The sequence below is a fragment of the Bos javanicus genome, chromosome 22, assembly GCF_032452875.1.
Source record: "Bos javanicus breed banteng chromosome 22, ARS-OSU_banteng_1.0, whole genome shotgun sequence".
NCBI classification, from domain to species: Eukaryota; Metazoa; Chordata; class Mammalia; order Artiodactyla; family Bovidae; genus Bos; species Bos javanicus.
Window position 1 is genome coordinate 58,827,257 of NC_083889.1, and position 15,651 is coordinate 58,842,907.

The 15,651-nt window shown below is 64.5% G+C and overlaps 1 protein-coding gene across 1 annotated transcript in view; it reads left to right on the forward strand.

The window, feature by feature from the left end:
- The first annotated feature begins 273 nt into the window (after window positions 1–273).
- The window catches only part of IQSEC1 (IQ motif and Sec7 domain ArfGEF 1), a 141,340-nt gene continuing 125,962 nt past the window's right edge, over window positions 274–15,651 (forward strand). The window contains exon 1 of the mRNA XM_061397251.1: window positions 274–611. Coding sequence (XP_061253235.1) covers window positions 589–611 — 23 coding nt within the window. The 5' untranslated portion in view covers window positions 274–588. The remainder of the gene's footprint in view (window positions 612–15,651) is intronic.

The window sequence follows — 15,651 nt, forward strand, 5'->3', positions numbered from 1 at the left end:
GTGCATTTTAGCAACGGATTTCCAGGTTTGGAGCGCTCTCCGCCTGCTGGGTGACTTTGCAGCGAGGGCGCCGCGGGGCAGCCGCGCCTGATGCTGCGGTTGCCATGGCGACGAGCGCCTCGGCGATTGGTCCAGCTCGGCCCGCACTACGTTGCTCCCGGGGCGCGGGGGAGCCTCTGCGCCGGCCCCTCCTCCGGATGCTGTTCCCCCCTCACCAGCCCTCCCCAACCCACGCGCCCCGCCACCCCGGATGTGCGGCAGGGCCCAAGCCCGAGGTGGTCCCAGGTAGCCGCGAGGCCAGGCTCCCGCGCAGCCTGGCGACCACGGTGACCCGACGTCCTCGCAGGCTCCCGGGCACCATGTGAGCCCTGCGTGCCTGGGTCCTCCGGAGCCCGCGACTGCCACCCCCTGCTCCTGCCCCAGCCTCCGCGGAGGAGTGCGCCACCCCCGGGAATGTGACTCGCCCGCGATTTAATTTTATTCCCTTCCACTTCTCGCCTGAGCATCGCTCTGCTCCTCTAACCACATAGAGCCTTCCCAGCTGGAGAGGGAGAGAGAAGGGAAAACTGCCCACCCCCTCCAGACAGGATGGCGTGCAGAAGACGCTATTTGTGAGTATTTGTGGCAGGTTTATGCCTGGAACTTGAGGCCAGAAGGGCCGCAGCCCAGCTGGGAGCTGGAGCCCGGGCCCTCTGGGGGGAGGGGGGTTTTGCCGTGCAGGTGGCTTGCAGAGGGAGCTGGCCACCAGGCTTAGATGCCAGCATTTGTCCCCTGCAGTGGACACGTTTGTCGGTGGTCATGATTGGGTGGGAGGGGTGGGGGAGGCTGTTAGCAGGACTCTGTTGGGCTGTGAAATTCCCTGTCTCTGAGGGCATCGCCCCCCCAAATGTACGTATGGGGTCCCCAGACCAGCTGCTACCATGTTGGTGTCTGGTTCAGCCCTCCTGTGTCCATTTGGAAATGGCTTCTCGTGCCCGGCTCTGCCGTGGCTGATGCAAGGTTGGCAGGAAGGTCAGGGTGGGACAGGGTGTCGTGCCCTCCGGGGACGGGTGAAGGTCCAGCCTGCCCTCCTGAGCGGGGATTGCCATCGTCACCCCGTAACACCCAGGCTTGCCGTGGGCCAGCGGCAGAGCACCTGTCTGCTGGGCCCCGGGCCCGTGGCAGTCCGTGAACGTCTGCACGGGGCGGTGACATCACGGGTCCGGGTATTTATGGAAAGCCGAGCCCGCGCCTCCTGGGACGTCGGATGAGGATGCCAGCTTCCCTCGCAGCTCTCTGGGGCTCTACGGCATTCTGGGTTCAGCAGCTGAGTCTCTGGCCTTGCAGGACCCCTCCTCTGGGACTGGGGACTGTGAGTCTCCTCCTGCCGTGGGCACTTGGGGGCTGTGCAGTGACCTCAGACCCTGTGAGGTCAGAGGGCAGAGCTGGGCCCTCAGGCTGGGCTCAGTCCCCAGGACTCGAAAGCCCGGGTAGGGGGGTTCCTGGAGCATCATGTGGGGGGACCCCTGGGGCACTCCAAGGCCTCGGACCCCCCTACACCTTGACAAGGGCCCCTGGAGCCCGAGCGAAGCGGCTCCCACTGCTCTCCACCCGGGCCAGATGGCGCGCTCACTCGCGGAGCTGGACGAGAGGAGGTGACGCTCCTGCCGCTGTGCTATCCGCAGGCCCAGGCGGGGCCCCGGGGCCAGGAAGGCGGCGGGCTCTGTGGTTTGCTGTGATGCTCGTTTGCCTTTTAAGTGGAGAAGCCCACGCCTTGGTTTGCTGATGGGAGCCGGTCAGTCCGGGTTCTCACTCCCTGCCCCTGCTTTTCTTTTTTTGGAAACAAATAATAAATCCTTCCCCGGCACGGAGCCTCCGCTGTCGCTGGGAACAGGCCTCCCCCCGACCCCCAAGACTCCCCCTTTCTCCTGCCTTCTTTGTGGGCCCGGGAGCCTGAGGTCAGAGAAGTTCTCTGGTCTCAGGGGCTGTGAAACCCGGGGGAGGGAGGTCTCTGAGGTGGAATCTGTGCAGTAGCCTCTGGACTCCCATTCTAGGGATGGGACAACTGAGGCTAAGCAAATCCCCAGGAAACTTGGAGTGCCCCGGCTCGAGGTGTGTGTCGGGGGTGGGGGGTGCGTTTCAGCCCAGCTCTGCATTAGAATCACTGGGGAATGCTTTAAGACTCCCGTGTCCTGGCTTCTGGGTCCTGGGAGGGGTGCAGCCTCAGGAACGTTGCGGTTCTCCCCACGTGATTTTGATGCTCAGCTGTGGGTGATGTTCGCGGATGCGGCCTCTTCCCTCAGCAACGCTCCGGGTCCTGCCTGATTGTGATTTGTGAGCACGTAGCTGCCATTCCAGTCCCAGGACCCCTCCCCGTTACCAGTACAGACTCGCTCTGTCTGCTGGGAGCCCAGGAGCCAGCACTGGAACACACGGCCCCTAGCAGGGCTCGCCAACCATGCCTATCTCCCCCACTCGCCTGGGAGGGGGCTGGACTGTGGGGAGGGCAGGCTGGGCTCCCCCTCCATGACCGTGGGCCCTTCCTCACCGCCCTGGCTTTCAGGCTCCCACAGTTTGCCAGCAGGACACCCAGGCTTCCCCCACGTGCCGCCTCCAAGCCCATGGGCACCAGAGATTGCAGAGAGACTGGGGAGGGGGTGGCTGAAGTCGGGGTGGGGGGGCCTGTTTTGCAGAAAGACTTGCGGACCAGAACCAGGGCTCCGCTGGCACCTGCAGCGCAATCCCTGGGCTTGTAGCATGGGGGATGGAATGTCTCTAGATGCTTGACTTTCAGGGCCTGGAGGCCCCAGCCCAGGACCACCGCAGCCACTGTCAGGGCTGCGCTATTTGGCTTCGCGGCTTCTCAAACCCCTCGCCTCCATGGTTCTCACCCGTGTGTGCTGTGAAATGGGGGGTTCATGATCCCATTTTACAGAGGAGGAGACTGAGGTCAGAGAAGGGTAGACCACTAGACTGAAGTCTCGTGGCGGCCTCTAGCCCCGTGCTCTGCACACACGTCCCACCCCCAGTGCGCTGCACACACGGCCGACCTGGACAGACTTGCTGCAGGCGGAGCCCTGCCCTGGCCCCCGGCCCCTTCCCCGCCTCCCTGTCCTGTGGCCTCTTCCCCTCCACCCCCTGGGCCACAGAGAGAGCTTGGGCATCCGGACTCTGACAGACGGAGCCGGCCCTAAGTAGACGGGATGGTGGATAACATGGTGAGCAGGAGAAGATTTATTAATGAAATGGGGAAATCGTGAAGCATCCAGCATCAGTTCCTTAATCAACTTTGCTAGCAACCAAGCCCAGGCCTACACTGAAAGCTTAATTAACAGCGTCTTAATTAAGGTCGGCCCCCTCCCGACTGTAACTACACTTACACGGCACGTCACTTCCTGCTCCGTGAACACAGGAAGCCGGGCTGCAGGAGTTTGCAGTGGGTGTGCGAGACCCTCGGGGCTGCTGGGGAGCGGGGGTGCTCGTTTGTAATTTACCCATCGGCTCACTCATTCATTCACTCTGCCTGGAGCCACCAACTCCAGATGGCAGGTGCCACCCTAAAAACATTGCCCAGCGCCTTCCCCGCCCAGCACTGCCTCTGTCCGACCTGCACTGCGTCCCCCTCACAGGCTGGTTGGTCCATTCTGGCCGCTGGAGTGTCCGCTGCGCCAGGGCCGAGGGGCTGACCGTGTGTTAGCTGTTGCGTGTCCTGCACCTCGAAAAGTGTTGGGTGTATAGTGATTGCTCGGGAAGTCTTCTTTGATTAATGAATGATGGACCCTGTGCCCGGCACTGCCCTAAGCTAAGGGGTACAGTTGTGTTGTATACTCTTTGTGACCCCATGGGCTGTAGCCCGCCAGGCTCCTTTGTCCCTGGGATTCTCCAGGCAAGAACACTGGAGTGGGTTGCCATGCCCTCCTCCAGGGGATCTTCCCGACCCGGGGATCGAATCCGGGTGTCCTGTGTCTCCTGTGTCGGCCACCTGGCTCTTTACCCCTGAGCCACCTGGGAAGCAAGAGGGTACAGAGCCCAGTGAGACGCAGCTTCTGGGGTCCTGTAGGCCGTGAACAGACGGTGTCAGTGCAGAGAGCCACGGGCCAGACAGGACGACAGCCCAGAGACGGGGAGGGTTCCCACGTCCCACAGCGGCTGGAGGCTGAAGGGGGTGCTGATCAGGGAGGGGAGGCGCTCCAGGCGTGCAGGCCTCGAGCCTAGGGTCGCAAGCCTTCTGCAAGCACTGGCTCATTGACCTTCACGGTGACCCTGGGGGGTGGAGCTGTCTCTGTCCCCTCTGTACAGACGGTGCAGCCGAGTCACCGAATAACCCCGGGAGGGGTGGCGCTGGGGGTTGGACCCCGACGGGTGGCCACAGAGCCCCAGTCTGTGACGTTCCGACGGCTTTACTGAAAGTGATGGTGTCTGGCCCACGCCCCACGCCCCGAGTGTGAGCGAGAGGAGGTGAGAGGTGAGACCGGAGATGCGGGCGGGGCCGGGACAGAAGGCGTCTTGCCCACAGAAAGGGCCCCCCTTGCGAGCAGGGGCCTTGGGACCCACAGAGGCTTCTGATCCGCGGTGGGGGTTGCAGTTCCCACGCCGGACCGTGGAGGGAAGTTGGGGGTGGGCGGGGCTCTCAGCCATCCTTTCTGGCGCCCGCGCTCCAGAGGGCAGCAGGTTCCCAGCCCAGGCCATCAGGAGCCACTCCTGCCAGTCTGCTTGGGGCTGGCCGGGGGCCAGGGTGGCCCTGGGGAAGCGCCAGGCTGTGGTCTGCAGGCAGCTCTGTGCCCAGGTAGGAGAGACCCTTCCTCTCCCCACCTCTTATCTGACTCCAACCTCCAGTCAGGTCTGGAGCCCAGAGGCCTGCACAGGACCCCTGGCTGGCCACGGGGGACACACCCAGCCAGGGCTGGGCTGGGGCGCGTCCTGGCGGGCGGCCCTTCCCAGGGCCTGCTGCTTTTCCGGGGGCCTGAGTCTGCCCCTCGCCCTGCCGCCCAGCTGCCCACTGGCTCCTGCTGTCTCTCCCCTCCGTCCACCCCCAGCCCTCGGTCTCTGAGGCCCTGGCCCTCCCTGGGGCTGCCCGAGCAGGACGCTGAGCTTAGACATTCTAGCTCTTTCACACACGTCCCGTTCCATGCATGGCTTGTGGTCCCCGGGGGCTCATCATCCCCCGGACACACAGCAGATACGCCGAGTCCTGCTTGCCCTGTGGGGAGCCCCTCTGCTGGCCCCCTGCCAGGGGGTGCCCTTTCTCCCCACCCCTTGGACCCTGAGATCCAGTCGTGCCCCTCTCTCAACTGCCCAGGGGAGCCCTGGGCCCTGGTCCTCCCGTCTGCCCAGGGGAGCCCTGGGCCCCGGTCCCTCTGCACAGGGCAGTCCCTCTGTCGGCACCCGGGGCCTGGGAGCCTTCCAGGCGAGGCCCGGCGTCTGTGTAGGCCCAGGCAGGTCATCTATAACCTTCTGTTTTAAAATTGTGGTAACACACACGTAACAGAAGAATGGCCGGCTCAGCCGTCTGTAAGTGGGCAGTTCACGGTAGTAAGAACGTTCACAGTGTTTCACGACCGTCACCACCATCCGTCTCCAGAACCTTCTCATCTTCCCAGACCGAGACTCGGTGCCCGTAAAACACTCACTCCCCTTCCCTGCCCCAACCCCGGGCACCCACCATCCTACCTGCTGTCTCTGGATGCAGCCGCTCTGAGGACGCGTGTAAGTGGAACCCTGTAGCGTCTGTCTTTCTGTGGTTACTTCGCTGAGCACGTTTTCAAGGTCCATCCATGTTTGCACTGTGTCAGGATTTCCTTCCTTTTAAGGCTGAAATACTCCATTGTGCGTCTGGACCGCACTTTGTTGATCCGTTCGTCTGTCTCTGGACACCTGTTTCCTTCCGCTTTTGGCTGCTGTGAGTAGCGCTGGTGTGAATGTGGGGATGCCAGTGCGTCCCTGAGACCCTGCTCTCAGCTCCTCTGTGTGTATGCCCAGAAGTGGAATCCCGGATCCTCCGGAAACTGTTCACTTTTTTTGGAGGGACCTCCTTGCTGTTTTTCCACCACAGCTGCACCATTTTACATTCCCACCAGCACTGCACACGGATCCACATCTTTGCGCACACTTGCCATTTTGACTTTTGGTGGTTTGTTTTTGTAATAGGAATTCTCGTCGTGTGAAGTGGCACCTCGCGGTGCTTTTGATTCACTCCTTCTTGAATAAAGGCAGCTGGGAGTGGTGAGGTTCAGCCTCCTTCTCTGCCGTCGGACCACGCGGCCCCGAGGACCCCCGACGTTGCCTGGGGGGCCTGGGCCCGCTGGACGCCTGCCGACGCCCTGCTGCCTTTGTGGGAGCTTCTGTCCCAGATCAGGGTGGGCGGGAGGGACGCGGGGCTCAGGCCTCCCGCCAGAGCCCAGTCCTCCAGCTCGTCAGTAGCCCAGAGCGTTGGGTCCTTGGGGGTGCCTGGCACACGGTGCGTGCTCAGAAGTTTTAACTCACACCGGTAACCCCTGCTTCCGTCTTTCCTGGATGTGCCTTGTTCACTCCTGTAACCGAGAGACGATTCACTGGCGTGGTGCAGCGCCGTCCACACACCCTGCAAGGCCAGCCCCTCTCCGGCTCCTCGGCCCCGAGGCCACCGCCGAGTCCGGCTTCGTGGGGTCTCCCTGGGGAAGTGCTGTGCACGGATGGAAGCGCTCCAGTACTGAAGAGGCTCTGCCATGCGGCCAGGTACACCGAGCAGAGTTCCCAGTCTCGGCTCTTCAGTTCCGGATTTGGGGCTCCCTGAGGGGGTGGGGTGACCATCCAGCCCGTGAAGGAGGCGACATTCTCCCTCTGGTGGGAGACCCTGACCGGTGGCTGGCAGAGTGGCCTCCGTGGGGGAAACAAAGCCACGGCAGGAGTGGGGACGTGGGAAGGACTGGGCCTGGGCACCCGAGGTTCCGATCCCACAGGCCTCCCAGCCGCCCGTGTGTCCTGGGCCAGCCGGCCATCCAGATCAGTTGCGTGGGCACCTTTGTGAGCTCCTGTCCAGCACGGGGCCTGGGGACAGCAACCCTGCCCAAAAGGAGGCGGACGCAGGTGGAGCCGCCACCATGGGGTGGACGGTGTGCCCTGGGCTTTCAGCAGGGGCGGCCGGACGCGTGGGTGGCCTTCGGGGCAGACACGGGGAGAGGTGTCTGGGCAGCGGGCCGGGGAAGCCCACTCCCTACAGTGTGGGGGCCGGGCCTGCATGGCCGAGACCCACGAGGCTCTCCCCAGACCCTCGGGGAAGTGACCTGGGCCCAGCCCTCACTCCACGAGATGCCTCTGCCACTGGACGCGTTCCCGTGGCCGTCATGTCACATCCAGCGGCTTTTCCAGGAATGTGACTGCTCTCCTCACAGTCACGGGAAGATCCGATGCAGATACATCTGGAGGTCTGCCAAGAGCTGCCGCCTTGCAGAGCCTCGTGTCACCAAGGGTGGCGTCTCTCGTGGCCCCCGGGTCGGGAGCCAGGCCGTGCGTCCACCTGGGATCCTAGCCGCTGTCACCTTGGGGGCGGGAGACTGACCTCATCCCCACGCACCCGCCATGGACGGGCCGGCCGCCTCGTGACCTGCTTCCCTGTCTTCCCTGTGCTGCCACAGCTGAGGCCGTCTGTTGATTTTTGTCTCATAACATGTGTGGAGAGAGATAACATGACTTATGGACGTCGTTTGGGACCAGAGAAGGTGCAGCACAGGTTTGGGTGCTAAGGACGGTGCGGGGCGGACGAGGACTCTGGGGACGGAATTTCTGTGCGTCTTGTCGTGAGCCTGCATGTCAAAGTTTCATTGAAAGCAAAGGCTGGGGGCAGGTGGTGGGTCTGATGAGCCGGACACTTGGCGACTGTGGGGCAGGAGGCCAGTGACCACTGCCCACCGCGCCTCAGCCCCTCTGTGCGAGGCCTCCCTGACAGGGATCCCTGGTGCCCCAGGCTGAAACCCACCGGCCTCCATGCTTGAGCTGCCAGCTGAGGACTGGTTGGCCTCCGGCGCTGAGTTGGAGACCTCGGAGCAGGGTCTCGTCCACCCTCTGCAGACCCGACTCGGAGCCGGGACCCCGCCTGCCGGCCCACCCCCGGGCTCTCCGGGGCCTGCAGGCCTGCCCGGGGCAGCAGCGCAGTGTTTGTGCGGGCGTGGCTCTCCCACCCGCGGTCCCGGGTCCAGGAGCTGGGACAGACACTGGCCGTCCCCCCAGGGCCATCTTCAGACACTGGCCGTCCCCCCAGGGCCACCTTGGAGGCTAAAGTGAGCGCAGCCCACCAGGACTCATAGGTGAGGGGAGCGAGGGCTTTGTCGCGTCTGTCTTCCTGCACACGGGCTGCGCGGCGGGCCGGCTTCTGTCACGTGGCGGCGGCACGGATTGCAGGGCAGATGGGGTGGAGCTGGTGGGGCTGGGGACCGCGGGGCAGAAGCCAGCCCGGGTGGGGTGCCGGCTCAGGCCCCCCGGATCTGAAGGCCAGGCTCCCCAGACGGACCCGGTGAGGGGCCTGGCCTTCCCTCCTGTTTATCCCACGCCCCGGCGAAGAGCTGGGGACCCGAGCTCCAGGGGCCTGAGATGCCCTGTGATCCCCATCCTGGGCGCGCCTGACCCCATGGGGTCCCCGGGAGAGGGTCCCGTGGGAACAGCCCCCGGCTCTGCGCGCGGCGGTTGGAATGTGGCTAATTGCAAGATATACTGGCCTCGTCGGTTTTGCCCCTTGTCAACACGGTCCCTGCGTCTGTCTGGAATGGCTGATGAGGGAAGGGATGTATTTGTCGTCAGCCTGGCTCTTGCAGGGCTTGCTGGGCCGGGATAACCGAGCATCTGCTCAAATTTGCTCCATTTCCGATTCTGGTCCAGGGGCCACAGCCACAGGCGTCCCCGAGTCCCTCCGATCCCCCATCCTTGGCCTGGCTTCAGTCCCTGACCAGCTCTGGGGCTGCTGAGTGATCAAGGCAACTCGGAGGAGCCCCCCAAAACTGGCTGGGCCCAGGAGAAGTGGGGGCCGAGGCACTGAGATGATCAGGCTGATTTCCAGTATCTCCCTCTGCCTTAGGAGCTTCCGGATGGACCCCTTATCTGCCGCCCAGAGGCTGTGTGGCTCGTGGCAGACAATGTCACCTCTCTGAGCCTCGGGGCTTTTCTCTGTACCGTGGAGCCAATCATTGCAACTTTGCAGGGTGGCGATAAGGACTCAGTGATGCAGTGAAGTGCAGGGCGGATCCATACTTATACATATCTTCGGCCCCTTCCTCCCCTGGACTCTGAACACAGGACAGGCTGGGACCTCAGAGACACGGTCCTGGGGAGGGTAAGGGAACCAGGGGGGCAGAGGGAGTGTAAACCAGAAGTCTCCGGGTTGCAAAGGTCAGAAACCCAAGTCAGAAGGGGTTTTAATGGCCACTGTCGGTGACCAGCCCGGGGTCAGGCTTCGGTGTGGCTGGGAGTCTGGGGGCTCCGACACTCATTGCCATCTCCTCCTTGCCTTCCTCCTGGGGTGTGTTCTCAGGACCCCTCTGGTCCCGCTGGTCAGCCGCAGGGTTCATGGCCTTCCTGAGACCCCCATGCCCAGAGGAGGTTGGCTATGCAGTGATCGGCCAGGCCTGGAGCTGGGCGGACGGGGTCAGCTCCGTCTCAGCCACTGCACTGTGTGTTCAGGATGGGGTTTGGATGTGTGTTTCTGGGCGGGGGTGGGCAGTAAACCAAGGCTGGAGACAGCCCACCGGCCATGCTTGGGGTCAGAGGGCAGCGCGCCGAGCTGGTGGCCTCAGCTCAGCGCCAGGCGATGCACTCAGCTGGGTGCGTGCAAGACAAGTGCTCGTCCGGGCGGCCGGCCCCTGGCCCCAGCACACAGCCTGGAATCACGGACGCGAGTTCCGCTCTCAGCGGCGGGGAGGAGAGGGATTGTGGCTGCTCGTGTTGGGTAAATCCACAGGACCCCGACGCTAGGGATCTGGCTGACGACCCCCCCGCCCTGACCTCGAGTCTTTCCCATCTCCCTCTTGCTTAGCCAGCTGGGACCTGACCTATAAATGCGAATCTTTGCCCCTGTTACTGCACCTTCCCTCTCTCCCCAGTGGTATATACTCAACATTTTTCAAAAGCCCGAAAGCGGCCTGGGGCAGTGTGTGTTATCCAGGGAAACTCACCATCTGTTTCAGATCCATGTCCCATCCTTCCACCAGCACCTGCGGGAGGGGTACCCTCCCCAGACCGTGCTGAGCCTCCTGGGGGGCGGCTGAGCCCTGTGTCCCGTCTGTGAGTTGGGCTGTTCCCCGCCCCTGATGGACGCAGGGAGCGTGTGGGTGCTGGGGTAAGGGCGGTGTCCCCCCAGGGTGGGGGCGCTGATGGGGGAGTAGTTCGCACCCCCACGCTGGTCAGCTGCGGCTCCCAGTTGCCCTGGAGGCTGAGCAGGACCCGGGGCCTGTCCACGGGTGGGAAGGCTGAGACTGGGGGAGCACGCAGCTCCCCGCAGAGCCCTGGGCGAAGCTGGTCCCGGGTTCCACTGACATGTCTCAGTCCTTGGGTGCCCCTCTGTCCTGGCCTCAGCAGCCTCCCACCGCCAGAGCCCGTGGGCAGCCTTGTGCCCCCCAGCAGCCTCGCCTCCATCCTGCCTTTGTTCCAGACACATGCCCTGGCCAGCCGTCAGCCCGTGGCCAGGTGTCCTGGCCGGGACCCCCAGGTGCAGAAGGCGCAGGATGGCAGAGAGGGCGGGCGGTCCGCAGGGTGGCCAGTGGAAGGCGGGGCTGGAGCTGGGCTTGGGGACAGCGGGGCTGTGACCCTCCCCAGTGGCCGCATCCGTCCCTCTCACCCCAGATCTTGGGGTTCCCGCCCCCGCTGCCTCCCCACCCTCTCAGTCACCCCCTCTGTTTACACGCCGGCTACTGCCCACCTTTGTCCTTCTAGACCCAGCTTTCCCACCAGGCTGTCGCCAGCGTGGGTCCGCCTGGCCTGCCGCTGGGTGCCCCCGGGCCGGGCCTCGGTGAGGGCGTGGCAGCTGCAGCGTCCGTGAGTGAGGGACGCCCCGCGTTGTCGTCTTCAGCCTTAAGTTTGTTTTTCTCCTCATTTCATCCAAAAGCCTGTCTGGAAGGTGCCCCCTCGCTGGGCCCAGGCTGGGTGAGGCGGGGGCAATGGAAAAAGCTGGGGGAGTCTGAGCGGCTGACGGAGCACAGTGCCCGGGGTGCCCGCTGCAGGTTGGCCCGGGCCAGGAGCAGTGGGGTGAGGAAGGCGTTGCAGTCCATGGAGCCCCGGCCCTGGCTTGGGGGTCAGGGTGGGTTGGCCCTGCCACCACAAAGACGGGCCCCCCTGGTGTGGGAGCTCCCCGAGAGGAACCACAGAACGGGGGGCCACCAGCTTGGTGTGTGTGCAGACCACAGGGGAGGTCAGAGGCTGCGACGGCCCCCAGGATGCCACCCCATCCACCCACTGGGCCCTGCGCCCCTGGGGCTCAGCCCGCCAGCTGGCTAAAGACACGTCCTCTGCTCCGCAGCTGCAGCCGCCCCATGGGCTGAGGGCACCGAGGCCTCCCGCCCAGGCTCGGCCATCCACCAGGAGAGCTCTCCGCATCCCGAGCACAGACAGACATGTGGGGACCGGGCGTCTCGGCACCTCAGAGCCCCTGGAACAGGCGCCCCCACTCCGCAGCCCTCAGGCTGACCTCTCCTCCTCCCGGTGAACAGACCGGGGTGGGTTAGGGCTCCCCGAGTGTCCAGGCACCAGCCCGGCTGGGGGTCTGGGGGCTGCCTGCCCCACGACCCTGCCTGCAGGCACTCACTAAGGCTTCAGGTCCTTCTGCAGCCCTGGAGAAAGCGTCCCCCTGCCCCGAGCTGGGGTCTGCCTCCAGCTGCTGCGGGTGAGGTCCCCGGGCAGCTGTGTGAACCCAGCCCCCGTCCCCTCCCCTCCCCACCCACCACCCCATCCATCCGCCCCACAGTCAGGGCGCCCAGCTTGCTCCTCTGCAGGGTGGATGCCAGCTGCTAACAGCACTGCCCCGAGGTGTCTGGAAGGACGGGCCCAGGTGGCCCGGTGCCCGGACTCAGCACAGGCGCCCCCACCCCCACCCCACCCCCGCCTTCATTTCGTGGTGAGGTTTACCTGGAAACACCCAGATCCAGTGGGTTCTAGAAATATTCTTCGTTTTTAATTTTCATTCAGCTAAGGTACATTAACACAGCTCGCTTACAGGAAGGGAGGCAAATGCAAACGGAAAGACCATGGCAGAGTCTCGTTGACCGTGGGTGTCCAGCGCAGGCCTTGGGGACACATCCCTGCTCGTCGTGACCCTGAGACCAGCCGGGAGCTCCCGGCCGGTCACGGGAGGGTCTGTGTACACATATGTGCCGTGCACACGTGTGTGTGTGTGTGATGGTTGGGAGCTGTCTGTTTTTGAAAATTGAAATATCGTTGATTTTTAATGGGCTTCCCAGGTGGCTCGGTGGTAAAGAATCCATCTGCAAGTAGGTGATACAGATTCGATTCCTGGGTTGGGAAGATCCCCTGGAGGAGGAAATGGCAACCCACTCCAGTGTTCTTGCCTGGAGAATCCCATGGACAGAGGGGCCTGGCGGGCCAGAGTCCAGGGGCTCCCGAAGCGTCAGGCACGACTTAGTGCCTAAACAACAGCAGAGCTGGTTCACAGTGCCGTCACCTAGGCCGAGAGGCGTCTCGTGTGTGTCTGGCCGTGTGAGGTCAGTGCGGCTCTGAGAGTGGCTTGGTGCTGGGCGTGCTGTCCAGCAGGCTGCAGGTTTACCCGGAAGGGAGGTGGCCCCTTCACAGTCCACGCCAGCTTGGCCAGGACAGCGGGTGGCGTCCACTGTGCCCTCTGCCCCGGCAGGGTCCTCCAGCCTCGCCCTGCCGTGCAGCGGGGGCTGCCCTTCACCCCACACCCAGAGGGGCTGTGGCCCCGGGGGCCGCCCTTCCCCTGAGTCAGACTTCACCGTGTTCCTGACTGCTTGTGTTTGCACTAGGAATTTCTGTGGGGAGGCCCGGCAGCTCGTGGCGGGCACTCCCTGAGGGGCAGAAGCCTCCCTGGGAGGCAGGTGGATGCGGGACCTTTGGAAGGGGGACTTTCCTCTGGCTATCTTTCTGTGTTGTGTTTCTGAGCCACGAGAGTGCCCTACTCTTTCATTTATTTTTGGCTGTGCTGTGTCTTCACTGTGGCCTAGCTGCCCCGCGGCTTGTGGGATCTTAGTTCCTGGACCAGGGCTTGAACCGCGTCCACTGCAGTGGCAAGCGGATTTTTCACCCCTGGATCACCACGCATTACTTATTTGAAAAGGGTATAAAATGGTGGATTTGGGGGTGAGTTGGCTTGTTTTCTGGGGATCTGATGGAACACCACCGCCCCGCCAGTGGAGGCCCGCCCTCAGATGTGGAGGGCGAGTGGGGTCAGGATGTCCTGGTTGGGGTCAGCTGCCTAACGGCTGCAGATGGTGGAGACCCTGGAGCAGAGGGCGGGGGACCCAGGTCAGGATCGAGGTGGGGCTGCTCGCCAGCTGGGCGGCCTCAGGCAGGTCTCAGCCTGTCTCAGCCTCGGTTTCCACGTCTGTAAAATGGGAGCTGTAGCAACAGGTCCCCAGGCAGACTCGAGGAGGAGTGTCTGAAGAGGGGTGCCCCACGGTCTGACCCCCACCCCAGCTGGTCTGGACTGAGGCATCTCTGCCCCGTGACCGTCAGCAAACCAGGTCCGGGGTGTCAGGACGGCGCTCCCAGACTCCACACCCAAGGCCACAGGTCTGGCCAGGCTCCCAGCCAAGTGGCAAGGCTTCAGCCCATGCCCAGCAGCCAGGGAGGCTGGATGCGCCCTGGCTGGTGGCCCCGGACCCCTGGCCAGTGTCTGCCTCAGCAAGAGAGTCCTGGTGGGAGACTCAGGGTCACGGAAGCTGGGGTCTCAGGGTGCTCCCAGCAAGCGAGTGCGGCCAGGGGCTCCCTGTCCAAGCCTCCGTCCCTGCGGCAGGTTCCCAGCCTGGTGCCCCGTGGCCCATCTTGCCCCCTCCGAGACCCTCCCCTGAACAAGGCCGAACCCTGGCTGTGCTGACACCCTGCACCCCACCCTGCGGAGCCGAGGCCTGGGCTCAGAGTCACCGCTTCCGCAGACTCTTCTGAGTAGGGGTGGAGGGGAGCCCCGCCGTGGCCCCCTTGTCTGGCACACCTGGTGGGAGTGCCTGCCTTCCTGGAGACGGGCATGGTGCCCACACTGGATCTCACCCAGGGCCCCTGCCCACCACCCGAGCTCCCTTTCCACACCGCAGTTCTGAGGCCCAGGGTCCTGGGCAGGGACACCCCTCCCCGGGCAGCGGAGCGTTTCCCAGACTCCTGGCAGGCCAGAGGGCGTGGAGGCCAGTCCGAGGACAGTCACCCCTTGTGCCCACGGGCAGGGCTGTCCGAGGCCCAGAGCCAGCACAGGAAGGCCGGGCGGGCGGGCAGGGCCTCTGTGGCTTTCTCTGACGGGGGCTGGGCCGGGTGCTGGGGGCCTGGGCAGGGTAGCTGGCCACGGAGGCTGGTTTTCATGGCGCTCCCCCAGGTCCCTGCCCAGTCGGCTCCCGAAAGCCGCCCTGGAGTCTCCGGGGCAGGCGGCAGCTTCATTCCACAGACCAGGAGCCTGGGGCTGAGATGAGCCGAGCGGGGCACCCGGGGGGCAGCGTGAGGCAGCAGCCCCGCCTGCGGGGAGGTCGGACGGACCCTCAGGGCAGCCTGCCCCCCCTCCCCTCTCTGCACCCCGCCCTGGACCCCCAGAGCAGAAGGGGCTGCACACAGGGCAGCCATGAGGGGTGAGCCCCACCCGGCCCAGTGCCCGCTGTCCTGGGCTGCCCGGGGGCTCAGGGGCGACAGAAACTTCGGGAACCTCAGGGGCAGCCAGGATGACTCGCTGGTCCCTCAGTCCCTGCGGGGTCTGAGGGCGTCTCAGGGCCCGGCTGCAGCCTCAGTGTGTGCCCAGACAGGGACCGGACACAAGAGCACACTCTGTTCTGAAACCCACGCTCCCCTCCCGCCCTCAACACCTCACGTCTTCCGGTCGTTAAACACTCGTCTGCGTCCCCCTCGGGAAGCGGCCGGGAGCCCCGGGCACAGCTCTTAGTGCCCGCAGGGAGGGGGCGTCGGCTGTGCCGTCGGGAGGCCTCCGTGCAGGTGGCGGACGTGTGTGCAGGACCCAGCCCTGGACTTCCGGGGTCACAGGGTGGGATGTGTCCTCGGCTTGGAGGCAGGCGCCTGGGCTGGAAGGCGGGCACTGTCTCCCTTGCTGTGCCCGCCTGTTCTTTCCTGCCGGTGCAGTGGGTATGTGTTTCCTTTTTAGTGAGACGGAGGCGTGCGGCCTGCCCGCCCCTCTGAAATGGAGGTAAATTCCATAAATAACCCCCACACCCAGGGCCCGTCAGCGGTGGAGGCGCGCCGCCCCTAGCTGCCTCCGCTGCGGGCCTGGAGGGGCTTCCGGGTGGGGGTGGCCTGCCCTCTGCCCCGCTGACCCTGCTCTCCGCTGCCTCCCTTTTCCTTCCCAGGAGCGGACAGAGTCACCCTCCAGCTCAGGGACGTGGCGGCCAGGACCGCCCCCCACCCAGGCCCTTCCAGAAAGCACCGTGTGCCCGGAAGAAGCCTCACACCGGTGAAGGTGTTCTTTCTCAATCTGACAGAATTTTCTAGAGCTCAGTGGGCCCTGGGGAGTCGGCTGGTTCCGGGTTAGACGCA